General features: G+C 39.3%; 1 protein-coding gene across 5 annotated transcripts in view; it reads right to left on the bottom strand.

Moving 5' to 3' along the window:
• Positions 1 to 17,987, bottom strand: part of Rbm41 (RNA binding motif protein 41) — a 56,117-nt gene extending 38,130 nt beyond the window's left edge. For 2 of the 5 annotated variants that reach the window (XR_003378766.1, XM_026789357.1), the window contains exons 1-5: positions 17,876 to 17,987; positions 14,383 to 14,499; positions 13,376 to 13,568; positions 12,617 to 12,821; positions 10,863 to 10,934 (exon numbers count right to left, since the gene is read on the bottom strand). Coding sequence is in view for 4 of the 5 variants with exons in the window: in XM_026789357.1 (XP_026645158.1) it covers positions 10,863 to 10,934; positions 12,617 to 12,821; positions 13,376 to 13,568; positions 14,383 to 14,499; positions 17,876 to 17,883 (595 nt within the window). In the remaining variant the exon portion in view is untranslated. The remainder of the gene's footprint in view (positions 1 to 10,862; positions 10,935 to 12,616; positions 12,822 to 13,375; positions 13,569 to 14,382; positions 14,500 to 17,875) is intronic. The other 3 variants (XM_026789356.1, XM_013353856.2, XM_013353853.2) reach the window with 3 other exon arrangements.
• Between the last annotated feature and the right edge of the window lie 278 nt (positions 17,988 to 18,265).

Raw genomic sequence — 18,265 nt, 5'->3', positions numbered from 1 at the left:
GGGAGGAGGGGGAGGGAAGTGGGAGGCTGGGAGGAGGCTGAAACTTTTTTATTTTCTTTTCTCAATAAATTAAAAAAAATTTAAAAAAAGCAGAGAAAACATAAGTTTTAGTATTAAATACAAAGGAAAATTACTAAACAGTGATATCAACAAATCCATGCAGTAATGGTGATGGTTGACTGATTTTAAAAATTACATTATACTATTTAAAATTTTCAATTTTCAACAATAATACAACATATCATAAAGAAAGGGGGAAATCATGGCTTGTACACAGGAAGAGAAAATTAATAGAAGCATGTTTGTTAGGTTAACAAGACAACAATCTGTAACAGTCATTCTAAGTTCCTTAAACAACTGAAGGGAAAAATCAGATCATCGGATAAAATCGAACTAAAAGTAAGCAGACAATATGAAAATAAAGATCCTCGTAGGAATTCTGGAGTTGCATGTAAAGTACCTAGCAGAAAGTAACAGATTGGAGTTAGCACAAGAAAGAATGTACAAACTTGAAGATAACCTAGCTATCTACTCAGAGGACAATAATCCAGTCTGGGAAGGTAAAACAAATAAGGACAAGGAAAACTTAGCCTCAGAGGATGAAGCAGATGATCAACCCTCTCGGATAGCACATACAGATCACAGGAGTCTTAGAAGTTGAAGGGGGGGGCAGAAAAAACATTTCAAGAAATCAACTCTGATAACATCACCAAACTGATGAAAAACATTAATCTACACATCAAAGAAGCTCAACAGGATCAAAGTAGAAAAAAAACTCAATATACACCTAGATACATACAGCCAAAAGGGGATGTCAAAGGGGAATGCAAAACGTAAATGTCTTTGTGTCTGTGCTTGTGCATATGTACATGCATGTATTCATGGGAGTACTCACATGTTGGGGAGGTTGCACACACACATAAGTAAGCATACATGTATAAGACACAGGACAACCACACTGTTGTTCCTCAGGAGCTTTTTAGATAGGATCTCTCACTGGCCTCAAGCTCTCCTAGAAGGCGAGGCTGCCTACACAGTACATCTCAGAACTCCTCCTACTATTACTGCTCCAGCCCTGGAACTGCAAACACATGCCACCATACTTAGCGTTCTTCTGTCTGGGGCTTGAACTCAAGTTCACATGGCAAGCATTTTATTACTAAGCTATCTCTCCAGCCCAAGAATGAATCTTTAAAACAGTTACTCAAGAAAAGAGACTCATCATGGAAAGGGATCCAAGGAAAATTAACAACTGACTTATCAGACACCACAGAGGCCTGAGGCAATAAGATAGCATATTCAATGTGCTGCAAGAAAAATGCTGTGAACTAAATGTTTTCATCCACCAAAACTGTGGGAACTAGAAGAACTAGTAACTAAGAAATGACTATAATCAAAGTATGCTATATGCATAAAAGAAAATGTCACAATGAAACTCAGTATTTTGTACAATTAATATATGCTAATACAATGTTCTTATAAAATTATAATTAACAATGGAAGAAATTCTCAGATAAAGAATTCATTACCAGAAGATCTGCCCTACAAGAGAAAAATTAGACCAAAATAAATGAATAGTGCATAGTAACTAGATGTACACAGACAAAAAAACACTCATAAATTGGACTATATAGGTAAACATAAAACATGGTACGTATCTTTTCCTATGTAATTATTTTCTTTTCATCCTGACACAGAACAGTAATTACAAAACTGCTACTACACTTGAAAATCTATACAGATGTGATCTGCATGATAGTGGTGCAAGAAAGAGATCAGAAACATACCATATTTTAGATATGGTTAAAATTAAGTTGCCATTAGAGAAGTCAAACTTTTACTAGTTGCAGATGATATGGTAGCATACATAAACAACCTCCAATATTCTACCAGGGAACTCCTACAGCTGATAAACACCTTCAACAGAATGGCTGGATACAAGATTAAGTAAAAAAGAAATCAGTAGCCCTCATATATACAAACAATAATCAGGTGGAGGAAGAAATCAGGGAAACAACACCCTTCACAATAGCCAGAAATACCTTAAAATATCTTGGTGCAACACTAACCAAGAAAGTAAAAGACCTATATTACAAGAACTTCAAGTTTTTGAAGAAAGAAATTGGAGTAGATATCAGAAGATGAAAAGATCTCCCATGCTCATGGATCAGTAGAATTAACATAGTAGAAATGGCCATCTTACTAAAATCAATCTACAGATTCAACACAATCCCCATTAAAATCCCAAAAATTCTTTATAGACCTTTAAAGAACAATACTCAACTTCATATGGGAAAAACAAAAAACCTAGGATAATTAAAACAATCCTGTACAATAATGGGCCTTCTGGAGGCCTCACCATGCCTGATGCCAAGCTCTACTACAGAGCTATAATAATAAAAAAAAAAACAGCTTGGTATTGGTATAAAACAGACACGTGGATCAATGGAATTGAATCGAAGACCCAGACATAAAGTCACATACCTATGAACACCTGATTTTTGACAAAGAAGCCAAAATTATACAGTGGAAGAAAACGCATCTTCAGCAAATGGTGCTGGTCTAACTTGATGCTGGCATGGAGAAGAATGCAAATAGATCCATATCTATCACCCTGCACAAAACACAAGTCCAAGTGGCTCAAAGACCTCAACATAAATCCAAATACACTGAACCTGATAGAAGAGAAACTGGGAAATAGCCTTGAACACATTGCCACAGGAGACAACTTCCTGACCAGGACACCAATAGCACAGACACTAAGATCAACATTACAATTAGCAAATGGGACCTCATGAAACTGAAAATCTTCTGTAAGGCAAAAGATACCATCAACAGGACAAAATAGCAGCCTGCAGAATAGGAAAGATATTCACCAAGCCAGTATCTGACAGAGGACTAATTTCCAAAATATATAAAGAACTTAAGAAACTAGACATTAAAAAAACAAATAATCCAATTAAAAATGGGGTACAGAAGCTGGGCGGTGGTGGCGCACGCCTTTAATCCCAGCACTCGGGAGGCAGAGGCAGGTGGATCTCTGTGAGTTCAACACCAGCCTGGTCTACAGAGCTAGCTAGTTACAGGACAGGCTCCAAAGCCACAGAGAAACCCTGTCTCGAAAAACAAAACAAAAAACAAAAAAAAAAAAAATGGGGTACAGAGGAAAACTAAAATGGCTGAGAAACAAATCTTTAACATCCTTAGCCATCAGGGAAATGTAAACCAAAATGACTCTGAGATTCTATCTTATACCTGTTAAAATGGCTAAGATTAAAAACACAAATGACAGCTCATGCTGGTGAGGATATGGAGCAAGGGGGAACACTCCTCCATTGCTGGTACAAGTACAAACTTATACAGCCACTATGGAAATTAGGTGGTTCTTCAGAAAGTTGGGAATCAATCTACCTTAAGACCCAGCTTTGGCATATATCCAAAGGATGCTCAATCATACCACAAGGACTATGATCATACTCATATGATCATAGTTATATCAACTATCATCATAGCAGCTTTATTCATAATAGCCAGAACCTGGAAACAACCTAGATGTTCCTCAACTGAAGAATGAATAAAGAAAATGTGGTACATTTACATTATGAAATATTACTCAGCTGTTAAAAACAGTGACATCAGGAAATTTGCAGGCAAATGAATATAACTAGAAAAAAAATCATCCTGAGTGATGTAACACAGACCCAGAAAGTCAAACATGATATGAACTCACTTCTAAGTATATATCAGTCATAAAGTAAAGGATAATCATGCTATCATCCAGAGACCAAAGAAGCTAAGTAGCAAGAGGGGCCCAAAGGGGGACGCTTGGATATCCCTGGGAAGGGGACATAGAATAGATTTCGAGGGTGACCTAGATGTGGGTAGGGATGGGAACAGGAGTGATTAAGTGGAGAGAATGAGGAATTGAATATTGGAAGAGATGACTGGAAAGGGGGCATTTCGAGGTGAGGTAGAAATCTACTGTAACGGAAACTTCCAGGAATCTACAAGGGTGACCGCAGCTAAGACTCCTAGCAATAGGGAATATATAATCTGAACTGGCCATCTCCTGTGACCAGACAAAGACTTCGAGTGAAGGGACTGAGACACCAACTCAGCTACATAACCTTCAACGTACAATTTGTCCTGCCTACAAGATGTGCTGGAATATAGGTGGCACAGAAATTGTGGGAGTAGCCAACCAATGACTGGTCCAGCCTGAGACCCATGCTACAAGAGAGAGCCCACCCCTGACACTGCCTGGAGCATCAGGACCCAGAGGCTGGATGGCCCGGAGACCTAGGAAAGAACCAAACACGACTGGAGAAAAAAAAATGTCACTGTAACAATGCCTAACAATATTCTGCTATACTCATAGAGTGGTGCCTAGCCCAACTGTCATCAAAGAGGCTTCATCCAGCAACTGATAGAAACAGATGTCGAGACCCACAGTCAAACAATAGGTGGAAGTAGGGGAATCCTGCTGAAGAGAGCAGGGAAAGGAAAGAGAGCAGCCAGAAGGGTCAAGGATACCACAAGAAAATCCACAGAATCAACTAAACTGGGTTCCTAAAGGTTCCAGAGACTAAACTGACAATCAGGTAGCCTACATGGGACTGACTTAGGCCCTCTACATATATATGTTACAGTTGTGTAGCTTGGTCTTCCTGTGGGACTCCTAACCGTGGGAGCAGGAGCTGTCTCTGCTTCTTTTACCAGCTTTTAGGACCCTATTCCTCATACTGGGTTACCTTGTCCAGCCTTAATACAAGGGGAGGTACCTATCATTCAGAGACCAAAGAAGCTAATTAGCAACTTGATATGCTGTATTTGGTTGATATCCACGGGAGACCCGCCCTTTTCTAAACAGCGGCGTGAATGGCAGAAGAGAGGTGGGGGAGGAGGAGAGACTGGGGGAGAGGAAGGAGAGGAAATTGTAGTAGGGATGTAAAAATACAAATAAAACCATTTTAAAAATTAAGTTTTCGCCGGGCGATGGTGGCGCAAGCCTTTAATCCCAGCACTCGGGAGGCAGAGGCAGGCGGATCTCTGCGAGTTCGAGACCAGCCTGGTCTACAGAGCGAGTTTCAGGACAGGCTCCAAAGCCACAGAGAAACCCTGTCTCGAAAAACCAAAAAAAAAAAAATTAAGTTTTCATTAATGTAAACTAATCAAAGATATTAGCTGTAATCCCTAATTCCTAATGATATTCCTCTATTGTCATCAGAGAAGCACTGTTAACAACTGATGGGGACGGATGCAGAGACCCACAGCCAAGCACTAGGCGAAGCCAGGGGAACCCCACTAAGAATAGGAACCAGGAGGTTTAAGGACAGCACGAGAACAAGATCCACAGAATCAACTAAGCAAGGCTCATAGGGGCTCACAGACACTGAAGTGAGAAACACAGACCCTGTATGGGTCCGAGCTAAGTCCACTGCATATATGCTGTGTTTGTTTAGCTTAGTGTTCTTGTGGGACAGCTAACAGTGGGAGTGAGGGTATCTCTGACTCCTCTGCCTACTCTTGGGGCCCTTTTCCTCCTACTGGGTCCTACTGGGTCACCTCATCCGGCCTTGATATGAGAGGTTATGCCTACTCTTTTTTTTTTAAATCTATTTATTATGTATATAATGTTCTGGGCACCAGATCGCATAGATGGGTGTGAGCCATCATGTGGTTGCTGGGAATTGAACTCAGGACCTCCGGCACAGCAGTCAGTGCTCTTAACCACTGAGCCATATCGTAACTTGTTATAATGTGTTCGGTTGCTATCCCTGGGAGGCCTGCTGGTTTTCTTTTTGGGGAGGGGATGTGCAAGTGAGAGGGGCTGGGAGGAGTGGAGGTAGAAGAAACTGCTTTTGGGATGCAAAGTATGTAAAAAAATAAAAAAAAATTAGGAAGGGAATAAAGCACGTGCGTGCACACATGCACACGCACACACACACCAAAGGAGGGTGAATCAAAACTTAATTAAAATGACATACTAGACAAAATTCCATAAATGAATAAAATAATAGATATATATCCTATCTTATCAAAATAACCTAATACATTAAAATAAGCAAACCAAAAACCTCAATCAAAAAGCCATGAGAAGCTATACCCATAAAGTCTCAATAATATGGTTGCCTAAATAAGACCTGCACGATACAATCACAGGCTGACACGCTAACATTTGCAACACTAAACAGACTGGACAGGTTTTGTATCTAAACATGCACACAAACATACACACATCAATTAATGCATGTTTGTATATAAATGTTGTGTAACACTAAATGGACTGAGCGGCTTTTGTATATAAACAAACACACAAACACGTATATACACAGTCATGAATTTGAGAGGGAATGGGATTTAGTTTTGATCCAGTCATTATCTGGCAGAATGATATATTTTTGCATATTTATAAATTTCCTGTGTCTTAGTGATATTATTTTTCTACTTTTTTCCATTTATTTTATTTTATTTTATTTTTTTTATTGAGAAAAAAAAATTTCCGCCTCCTCCCAGCCTCCCACTCCTCCCACCCTCCCCCCACTCCTCTCTCCCTCCCTCTCGAGTCTGAAGAGCAGTCAGGGTTCCCTGCCCTGTGGAAAGTCCAAAGTCCTCCCCCCTCCATCCTGGTCTAGGAAGGTGAACATCCAAACTGGCTAGGCCCCCACAAAGCCAGAACAAGAAGTAGGATCAAAACCCAGTGCCATTGTCCTTGGCTTCTCAGCAACCCTCATTGTCCACCATATTCAGAGAGTCCGGGTTTATCCCCTGCTTTTCCAGTCACAATCCAGCTGGCCTTGGTGAGCTCCCAATAGATCAGCCCCACTGTCTCCGTGGGTGGGTGCACCCCTCTTGGTCAAACATCTAGAGACCCTTCACCAGCACAACTCAAAGAAGGGAAACACACAAACTCTACTACTAAAAAAGTGACCGGAGTTAACAACCACTGGTCATTAATATCACTTAATGTCAATGGACTCAACTCACCTATAAAAAAAGATTGGATACGAAAACAGGATCCAACATTCTGCTGTTTACAAGAAACACACCTCAACCACAAAGACAGGCACCTACTCAGAGTAAAGGGATGGGAAAAGGCTTATCAAGCAAATGGAACCAAGAAACAAGCAGGTGTGGCCATACTAATTTCCACTTTGGACTTCAAACTTAAATCAATCAGAAGAGATGTAGAGGGACATTTTATACTCATAACAGGAACAATTCATCAGGATGAAGTCTCAATCCTGAATATCTATGCCCCTAATATAAAAGCACCCACGTACGTAAAAGAAACATTACTAAAACTCAAGGCAGCCATCAAACGGCACACACTAATAGTAGGAGACTTCAACACTCCTCCCTCACCAATGGACAGGTCAATCAGACAGAAACCTAACAGAGAAATAAGAGAATTAATGGAGGTAATGAATCAAATGGACTTTTTTCCATTTAAAATAGAAGTAGTGAGTGAATATCTTTACTTTTTTTCTCTTGGTGACAAAATTTCAGTCTTTCACCGCTATTATACTATTAAGTGTTAACACATAAATATGAGCAAATAATTTCTGAAAAGAATGTGACAGTAAATAAGTGGGAAAGGGAAGACTCCTTTGAATAACTTGTGCTCAAACATTTATAGGAAGAAAAGTCAATCTCAATCTAGAGCTCATGGTAAAAATATCAAGTCAAAATGGATTACAGGTCTAAGTATAAAAAGTGTAACTATAAAACCACAAGAAGAAAATACCAGAGAAGGTCTTTTACATCAACAGATACTAGGCAGAGTTCTTAATTCTTATACAGATCCATCTGCACACACAACTAAGAAACTCAACAAGAGTTCAAAGCATTTTCTCTGAGGAGCGAGATCTATATAATGAAAGCTAGAAGATGCAGTTGAAACCAAAAATATAAAAAAGAAACAAAGAGCAGGTAAGCACTCATGACCATTTAGAAAACTTAATACTGTTAAAAAAAACCTCACTAGCCAGAGCTCTCTACAGACTCAATTCATTCACTACCAAAGGGTCAATGATGTGATTTTGTAGAAATAAAACATTCTACTCTAAAATACACATGGAATCTCAAGGGACCACCAAAATAATGAAGAAAATGTGAAAAATACCTTAAGTATTACATATTATTACTTTCTGATTTCAAAACTTACTACAAAAATTAAGAGACCATGCTACATTCCAGGTGTGGTGGTGCACACCTTTAATCCCAGCACTCTAGAAGTAGAGGCAGGCAGATCTCTGTGAACTTTAGGCCAGCTTGGCTACAGAATGAGTTCTAGACAGCCAGGGCTACAAAAGAGAAATCAAGTGTCAAAACAAAACAACAGCGTGCTACTGGCATAAAGTCAGACACATATACCACCAAGAACCCAGAAATAAATTCTAATCCATATGGTAAATGATCTCTGAAGAAAGCAATAAAATCATTCAGTGCAGAAAGAACAATCTTCAAAAAGAACAGTCCTGGAGAACTGAATAGCAACAAGTGACAGGATCCTTATCTTAAGCCATAGGCAAAAATTAACTCAAAATGGAACAAAGACCTAAAGAGTGAAAAATTGATAATAGCTCAGAAGGAAACATAGAGGAAACGCTTTGTAATACTGGATTTGGCAATGACTTCTTAGATATACTAAAAGAGGCATAGACAAAAGAAGAAAAATGAGAAAACACCGTGCATTAAAGGATAACAAGAAGAATAAAAAGCAGACACAGAACAAGAGAAAATATTTACAAGTCATGTATCTGAGAAGTGATTAATACCTAGATACCTGAATGGATATGTCTTTATAGAAGACACAAAGCCAAACAGTATAATGAAAAACTACACAGTAGCACTTATTAGGGAAATGCAAATAAAAATTATAACGACATATATCATGCCCTTTAAAGTAGCAATTATCCAAAAAGAGAAAACCCAAAAATAACATGTGTTCGTGAGAATTTAGAAAAATTGGAACTTTTATGCATTGCTGGTAGGAATGCAAAATGACAGTCTATATAGAGAACAGTAGAGAGGTTCATCAAAAAATTAAACATAGGATTATTGTAAGATCCAGCAATTCCACTTCTGTGTATGTACTCCAAGAACTAAAAGCAGATATCAAACATTTGTACACCAATGTTCACACCAGCATTATTCACAATAACTACACTATGGAAACAATTGAAGTATCCACTGACGAATGAATTGATTAAACAAAGCAGTATGTATATGCAAAGGAATATTATGCAGCCTTAAAAAGGAATGCAATTCTGACACATGCTACTATATGAAACAGCAACAAAACATTTATGCTAAGTAAAATAACCCAATCGTGTAAAAGATAAATATTGCATGATTTTATTTACAAGTGGTACACAGGGTACTCAAATCCACAAAAACAAGAATGGAGGTTGCTAGAAAGCAGAAGGTAGGAGGTAGAGGAAGTAGTTTTTAATGTGTATAACTTAAAAAGCTCTAGAGATGGGTAGAGGTTATAGTTACAGAATATGAATTTTAACACCACAGAAGTAAATACTTAAAAATGGTTAAAATAATAAACTTTGTTATGTAAATTTTAGCACAATTAAAAACATACTGCTAAGAGAATGAAACAACAAGCTCCAGACTGTGAAAAGTATTTGTAAAGCATACATCTGATGGAGGATTGTGTTAGCATATATAAAGAAATCTCAAAGGTCATTAGGAAGGAAAAGCAATCCAATGACAAAATGGCAAAGATGTGAACAGAAACTTTAGCAAATAGGATAAAATGATGGCAAAAAAGCACACAGAGAAATGCTCAGCATCATTAGCCATTAAGAAAAGGCACATTAAAACAACAGGGAGGCATCACTTCACTCACACCTATCAGAACAATCACAATAAATACTGACAATACCAAATGCTGACAAAGATGTAGAGCAAGTCAACTTTCATACACCATTGGTGGGAATGGAAAATGGTTTGGCAGTTTCATATAAAGTTAAACGTGCACTTACCATATGACCCAGTAATCCCACTTCTAGATATTTACCTTAGAGAAATAAAAACTTATGTTCACACAAAAACCTGCACAAGAATGTTAATATCAATATCATTCATAAAGACCATAACCTGGAAAAACCCAAATCCACTTCAATATGTGAATGGATATGGAATATCCATACAATGAAATGGGACTCCACAAAAATGAATGAGTTATTGATATAAACAACAACTTAGATGAGTCTCAAAAGCATTATGCTGAGTGAAAGAAGCCAGTCTCACAAGATTACACACTGCATGATTCCATTAATATGACAATCTCTAAAAGACGAAGCAAAAGTAATGAAGATACGTGATTGCCAGGAACTTGGGGGGAGCGATGGAGTGAGTCTAAAGGGGGAAGAGTATGAGGAGAGTTTGCCTGAGTAATGGAGCTGCTCCCTCTCTTGATTGTGGTGGTGGATACATGAAATCTACATGATTTACAATCCACAGAATTGTACACCAAAAAAGGCCCCATGCAATTTTACTGTAATTTCATTTCAAAATGCTAGTTATGATATAATCATCACCATCATCAACAGTTTTACTGATTAATGATATTCAGATCTATTTGTGCAATGGGATCTAAAATTCAGCTAGGACAATGTAGGTCTCGTACAGTAAAGCTAGAGAAGTAAAAACAAAACTAAATGTAAAATCTTGACAACTTCTAACTGCACTTTAATATTTCATATCAGGACAATATGCTCTCTCTAGTTCATTTGCTGGAAACATATATAGTGAATATGTAATTAAATAAGTGCTCAAGTTAGAAGTCTGGAACCCTAGTTTACATTCCTAAATCTAACACTGTAAGAAAACTCTCGACTTGCCTTTTGTGCCTAATTTTATCTTCCTCTTCATTGAGGTCATGTACTTGTCTGCACTTGTCTTTTTGTGGTATGCTGTGAAGGTTTAAAGCAAGGAGTTTCAAAGATAGGAAACAGAACAGAGACACAAACCCATCCCCCACCCCAATAGTAGGTACTGCTCTGATTTCCATGTGTTACCTCACTTAAACTTCCTAACAACTCCACATCACAGCTACTCATTTCACAGAGAAAGAGCTAAAGTGTAGAAAGGTAATGTGATCAGCATTTCACAGTAAGTGGGGGAGCCAGGTTTTTCCAAGACAGTCTGCTTCCAGAGCCTATGTTCACACTCAGTAAGCCATGGTATCTCTCCACAGAAAGCTGTTCATCTGTTCCTTTCTCCCTTACCACTGCCCTCGCAACTGTATAGCTTATCTTTAACACCATTCAATCACTACATGACCTTAATATACAGACACAGTTCGGATTTCTCTCCTAGGCTTCATTGCTTCATTTCTGCATCAATATCTGCATATACTAATCCCACCATCTTCACAAATTCAGTCTGTTTAAATGAAACACATCACCCTTCTTCAGACTTAATTTTATCTACTGTTAAGTCACACACCTCTGAAATATCTGCATTATCTCTCCATATTCCTCTCTACTTCATTCTCAGTATCAATTCTTCATGTCATATCACATACAAATCCACCTCTCCAGTTCCACTGTCATCTTCCCAGTCCAGATGCTGATAACTCAGTGACTTTAATGCCATTCTTTCTTCCCTCTTTCTAATTCTTTCTCGGCCAATACATTTATCATTTCCAAAAAGAGCTTTTATTATCTTACTATATTCAAATGCACTAACTGAACAAACTAACTCCACATGTCTCTGTATTATCAAGCAAATAAGAGTCAAGAATTCTGAGCTACCTTTTCAAGCTGATCTCTTAAAAAATGCCCCCAATTAACAATGTTCACACCAATCACTGCAACTGAAATGCTACTCCCTCTCCTGTCCACTAGATAGGGTTAAGAGTATTTCGATCTTACCTCTTCTGAGGCCTTCTTCAGTCATACCAATACAACTCTGAACTTCTGTGGCACTGAGCCAATATATCTAGCATTACTGCTAAAGGGTACACGTGTGCATCTCCATGCCAATTAGTACAAGACTAGGAACCATTTCTTAAACCCTTTCTGTGAACCTTCTACCATGCCGAGTAAACTTAACTGCTACACGAATTCTTTCTGGCTAAGGTACATACTGTTTATGCATATATTTTGCATTACTTTACAGTCTAGTCTAAAGACCCATCACAATCGCACTTTATTTCCCCTTCATGTGTCTGACATTATTCCCTGCCATACCCTATTTTGCTGGCACACTGAACTTCTCACGGTTCCCCACATATACCAGGTCCTTTCACAGTATGACTCCTATCCATCCAGTAGCTGTAATGTCCTTTTCCCTTTACAGTCAAAAGAATGCCTATTGCTCTGTTAAGATAGTACAAATGTCAACTGCTGACTCCCCCAATTAGATTCGGATGCTTCATGTTCTATGCCACCTTGGCGTTTGATTCAACTCTTTATAACACTTTCAATGGTGTCATGCAAGTAACTATTTATATACTTGTGTTGCTCATGGGACTCTATATTTCCCAAGAGTAGTAACATCTTGTCTTTCACTAATTCCCCATATCTAATGCCCTGATGTTAAATCTTTCTTTCAGCTAAAGAACACTTCAGAAGCAGTGAGGATCCCATACCTTGGTAATAAAGAGCCTTAAGGAAGGAGTGACGATCAGTTCCCTGAAATAAAGACTTTTCAATTTCCATTTCTCGCCTGGTCAGTTGTTTGCTCTTTGAAAACCTCTGTGGCAGGCAAAGGATGCGCTGGCGCTCTGAGATCCTTTCTTCAATATCTTGAAGCCGTTTCTGTATTGCTTCAGGGGTGGCCCTCAGCTTTGTCCTCTGAAACCAGGAAAATTAAATGCTTTGTATCATAAAGAACAAAAGTAAAACTGAGCCCTCACTTAAGAAGATGAGAAAGGCCCAGAAATTGGAAGTGTTTATGTAAGTTTTAGTTAAAGGTTAGCCAACAACTTCTCTTTAGCCGTTGTTTCTACCTTAAAAACAAAAGATTCAGATTAACACATGGTTTCATGAAAACTAAGAGTATAAAGGTTCTCAAACACAAAAAAGCGAGCACATGCTGGGGAGTTCAGCTGTGCCCACTTGCAAATGATCACCCCAACAGGACTGGTTGGTGGTTTCCACACCCCAGCATAGAGGCACAGAGTTGGGCATGAGATTGTTCTCTAGAGAGAGGCTTGTGGCTATAAGAAAGCCCTCACTGGTGCTGGGTAAGACTTCCCAGGCACAGCTCATTGCAAGAGTGCCCACACTCCTGGAAGTAGCCCTTGTCCTACCTTTAAAGCTCCTGTAGGGAAGGAATTTTATCAACACAGGCACACACATACATAAATGAAAATAAATACATCCTTTTAAGAAAACAGCTTTTTTACCTTTTCACCTGAAACATGGCTTTTCCAGATCAGAATTTCTGTTTCATTGAGCCCTAGTTCCCTGAGAGAAGCGGTTTCCTGGTCTTTTTCATGTAGTGTCTGGAACTGGGATAAAGTCATTGTCCCGGCTACTTCCTTCCCAAAGGGCTTGTACATGGTACCCGGGGCAAAGCTCTCTTTCTTAGAGACACATCTGCAAAACACAGAAGAAGAGAATAAGACCATCTTATGGTTACAATTCACAGTAACCACATTACATATTATGATGAGGCCGCCTATTATTATAGGCCCAGTGAAGCTCATAGGCAAGTCTCTCTTACATTCTTTTGCCAAGGTGAAGCACCATGGCAACAGAATGGAGTTCCATGAATAGTCCCCAAATATCTAAGACTAATAAATGACTAAATTAACGTTTACTGAGTTCCCCCTATGCACTGCGTGCTGTGTTCTGTACTGAGAGATAACAGTAAAAAGAAAACAAAAATCATGGGGCTAGAAACATAGGAAAAAAATTAAGAGCTCTTATTGCTCTTGTAGAGGACCTGGGCCAGTTCCCAGCACCCACATGGCAGCTCACAACCACCTCCAACTCTAGTTCTAGAGGACTGAAAACCCTCTGGCCTCTGCAGGCATTAACTCCCCCAACATCCCCCACACACAAACAAAATAAATCCTCTATTAAAAAAATATCAAAAGAACAGCCACCTATATAAAGAACAGCATAAGGGAGGCAACTAAATAGGAAATGACCATATAGAATTATATATAACATGTTAGGGGAAATACAGGATGTTATACTAGGACACAGTAAAAGTACTTGGTCCTGGCTGAGGAAGATACAGGAAGCTTCCTACAAAAAGGGACAAAAGTAAAATCTGACCTGTATAAAGAAGTCTTCCTAAGAAAGAGGCTGTGTGAGAGTGGAGGGCTCACACCAGGCTAAGACTGATGTATAACCTACAGGTGATGGTCTATTATAACTGCCCTGTTTACAAATCGATACTCACTCTTGAATGGAGACAGAGGTATCAAGTTGATGTTGAAGGAGGCTCTTCAGCTGCCTCTCACCTTCTGTTTCCAACTCCTCCAGGACATGCTCTTCATTCTTCACACAGCTATTTATCCTGGAGCAGATGTGAAACACACACACACACACACACATATTCACGCACGCACGCGCGTGCATGTGCACACACACACACATACACACACACACGGAAAGTAGAAGAGACATGTAATCCGAAATATATTCTCTTCATATATATTACCTTTTCAGTGATCCCTTTGTTTAAAGGTATTTTTTCACTGTTGCACCACCCTGAATATTCATTACACAAACATTTACTAAATGCCTATGTACACAACATGTATTGTACTAGCTACTTGTACTGGCTCGTTTTATGTCAAATAACACAAGCCAGAGTCATTTTGGAAGAGGGAGCCTCAATTGAGAGAATGCCCCCACCAAACTGGCCTATAGGCAAAGCCTATGGTGTATGTTCTTGAATGATAATTGACATGTGAGGGCCACACGGTGTGTGGTGTCAGCCCTGGATAGGTGGTCTGAGATCTGTCAGCTGGAATGAACCCTTTCCTCCCCAAGTTGCTTTTGCTCATGGCGTTGTGTCATAGCATAGAAAACTTAACTAAGACACTACTTGTGGAAATGAAAGCTATTCCAAGCATAGTTTTGATCAAGGGATTTCTAATATATTTAGGGAGAAGATATACGTACTCTTGTGCTGTGTACACGTGCCTACAAAGGAAAGGAAGCCGAATAAACAATGATAGAGAAACATGCCCAAATGAGTAAAGGTTTGCAGAAGAAACGGATAAATGGGAGCTAAAATGGAAGAGAAGATTTCAGAAAGGTATTCTTAAATTGGTGCTCGAAAGACAGGGTGTGACAAAGAAAAGGTGAAATGGGAAGTCAAATATGAAAAGAGAAAAACACATACTGTGGCATAATGGAATTGAGGCTGTGAACTACTGAACTAGGGATTCTGGGCCAGACCTGAGCACACGGGTATTAGAAAGCAATTTATCATGCCAATAGGTGTCAAAGAGTAAGCAGTGTTTTAGGCCATATAAACTGGAAGGTAAACTAGAATAACTAGTTAGAAAACTGTTGAGGTAAAAGGCAATGAAGTTCCACACTAGGACAGTAATAGCAGAAATATAAAGGAGGGATAACATGAGAGAAATCTTCTGGAGGATGATGGTAAAAGAAAGTAGAACAAATCAATAAATAATAAATAATAACACTCAAATTCCAAACTCTTGGTACGGTACAAATTTCAAACTGTTGCTACAGTTTGACAGAATGTGGGTAGCAATAAAGGAAAAGAGCTCCAGACGAAATAAACACCTAGGACAAGGAAAATCAGTGTCATAAATACCTATACTGAGTTGTCCAAATCTTACGACTCTGAAATGCGGCATGAAGTACACTTCCAAGACACGGAGTCTGAGGGAACAACAAAAATGGCTGGCTACAGGCAGGACAGTCTGAGGTTGAACATACAGACAGGGTTTTTTTTTTTTTCCCAGACAAGGTTTCTCTGTGTATCTTTGGCTGTTCTGGAACTAACTCTTGTAGACCAGGCTGGCCTCGAACTCAGAGATCCGCCTGCCTCTGCTTCCCTGAGTGCTGGGATTAAAGGCGTGCGCCACCACCACTGGATCATAGAGAACTCTTAAGCCACCTGTGTCCACAAGACCTGAAGGCATTGGAGAAGAACTTCTGAAGGAAGAGCAGAAAATACAAAGAGTGTCTTAATAACTTTCTAGCCCAGACACTCCTTTGGAGAAAAGTGGATCATGGCTGTGAGCCAGTCTCAAGCAACTGAAAATTCTTGCTCAAGTATCAAGAAATAACACAAACATTTAACATGTAATCACAGATTAGACAAAAACAAACACAAATGTGTCAAATCCATGAGAAAAACAAATACTACATTTCTTACAAAACATAAATATTACGTTTCTTATGAAATGGACATTGTCTACCGGGGTTTATAATAAAACATAGGAAAATCCCTGTAATTATGATTCCTATAATGACCTGGACCTATATTTAAAAACTCTATAATAACTTACTTTGGCACTAATGCTTAAAAAAAAAAAACTCTTTAAGCCTTTCTATCTTTATTACATTGAATCCCAAACAGTTATTGCTAAATTTAATTTTTAAAAATGAATAAGCATATCAACACATATGAATCTATAGAAAAATACTGTTTTAAAAAAAGCTTGCTACAGAAAAAGAAAGACAGTATGTTCCCATTTATATAAGGCTAAATAAAACCAGATGAAACTAGGAATATTTTGTTCAGGGATTAAACTCATATGTGGTAAATATATCAAGAAACAAAACAAAAAAAAAGGCAAGGGAGTGTCTGGCAGTGGTGGAGCACGCCTTTAATTCCAGCACTCAGGAGGCAGAGGCAGGTGTGAATCTCTGTGAGTTCGAGGCCAGCCTGGTCTACAAGAGCTAGTTCCAGGACAGGAACCAAAAGCTACGGAGAAACCCTGTCTCGAAAATCCAAAACAAGGCAAGGGTGTAATTGGTGCAAAATCCTAGCTAGAAGGGGAAAACAATCAGGGGAGAAGCAGGGAGACTGTTTTAAGGTATGTATGGGGATGATGTCCTACAGCTTACACCTACCTGTACAGGGTACAGCCCTTTTTGATTATTCTTTAAGATCTACGTTAGATCCATTATTTTTCAAGTAGGAGGTATGTCATCAAAAAATAGTTAAAATGTGATTTTAACTTAGGGAGGGAAATCAATAACTTAAAAGAAAAATTCAGGAAACTAAGAAAGCAGAAAGTATTCCTAAAGGAGTTAGTTGTGCCATACCGTCCCAGAGTGAAGACTCTCCTGCAGAATGAATCTTCTAAAACTACAGTGGACTCTGAAGGATTCCTGTCCTGTCAGGAACTGAGAAGCTCTGGGTCTCAAGGAAGACCCTTTCAGGTTCAAAGGGCCATTTCCTGCAGAACCGGTAGGGGAAACTGCCCTGCAGCAATACCTTCCTTCTCGCAAAACACGCCGGTTTTGAGCTGAATTTGGAGAAACAAACTACCACTCTCTTAACTTTAGATCCGAAAACAAAGGCCCTGTGTGGCCGGCCCACTATGTCTTTAAAATCCAGACAATGTAAGCGCCCACCCTGAGACCCTCCGGAGGGTGAGACCTAGGAAGGACGGGGCAGGAAGGAGCTGACTCGCACGTCTCCAAAGCTAGGAAAGTGCTAGCCAGGGCAGCACCAGAGGCCTCTGCCCAGAGGGAAGCATTCCTACAAATCCGCCTGGCCTAGGCCCTTCCAGAGCACCAACAGAATGGTGCGGCCGGCCTTCCCTCCTCCCTTCTCCTTTGTCTTATCGCTAGAAAGAACCCGCCCCTCGAGAACCTGACACATCCCAAACGAAAGGAAAAGGCCATTTTCAAAAAGTAAAAGATAAAAGTTGCCGCCTGCAACTCGGACGTGCCCTTACCTCTTCATGTTTCCGCAGGCCCCTATCACTAACTTGGGCAAACAGACCTCAACTCCCAGAAATCTATGCGGCAGACTCAAAGGTGATGGAGGTGGAGCGAGGGACTCTGGGAATTGTAGTAGAACAGAACTATGTGGTGATGGAAAGAGAAAGCAGGTATTGGATGCACCTGTATAGTGTAAATTAAAAATTTCTAGTACAGGTTAAAGATAACACCCAAAATATACACTTCATAAGCCTGGGATTCACCTTTGGCTTCTTGACTCTTCGAGTATCAATAAATGCTAGAATTTCTCTAGTCACCTTCAAATTTGTTTATTTTTAGCGATACAGAACTTATTTTATTTTTTCTTTTTCTTTTTATTATTATTATTACAAATTTTCACCCCC

The sequence above is a fragment of the Microtus ochrogaster genome, unplaced genomic scaffold (assembly GCF_000317375.1).
Source record: "Microtus ochrogaster isolate Prairie Vole_2 unplaced genomic scaffold, MicOch1.0 UNK17, whole genome shotgun sequence".
Taxonomy (NCBI): Eukaryota; Metazoa; Chordata; class Mammalia; order Rodentia; family Cricetidae; genus Microtus; species Microtus ochrogaster.
The sequence above is the reverse complement of the archived record's forward strand: the minus strand, read 5'-3'. Positions and strand labels throughout refer to the sequence as shown.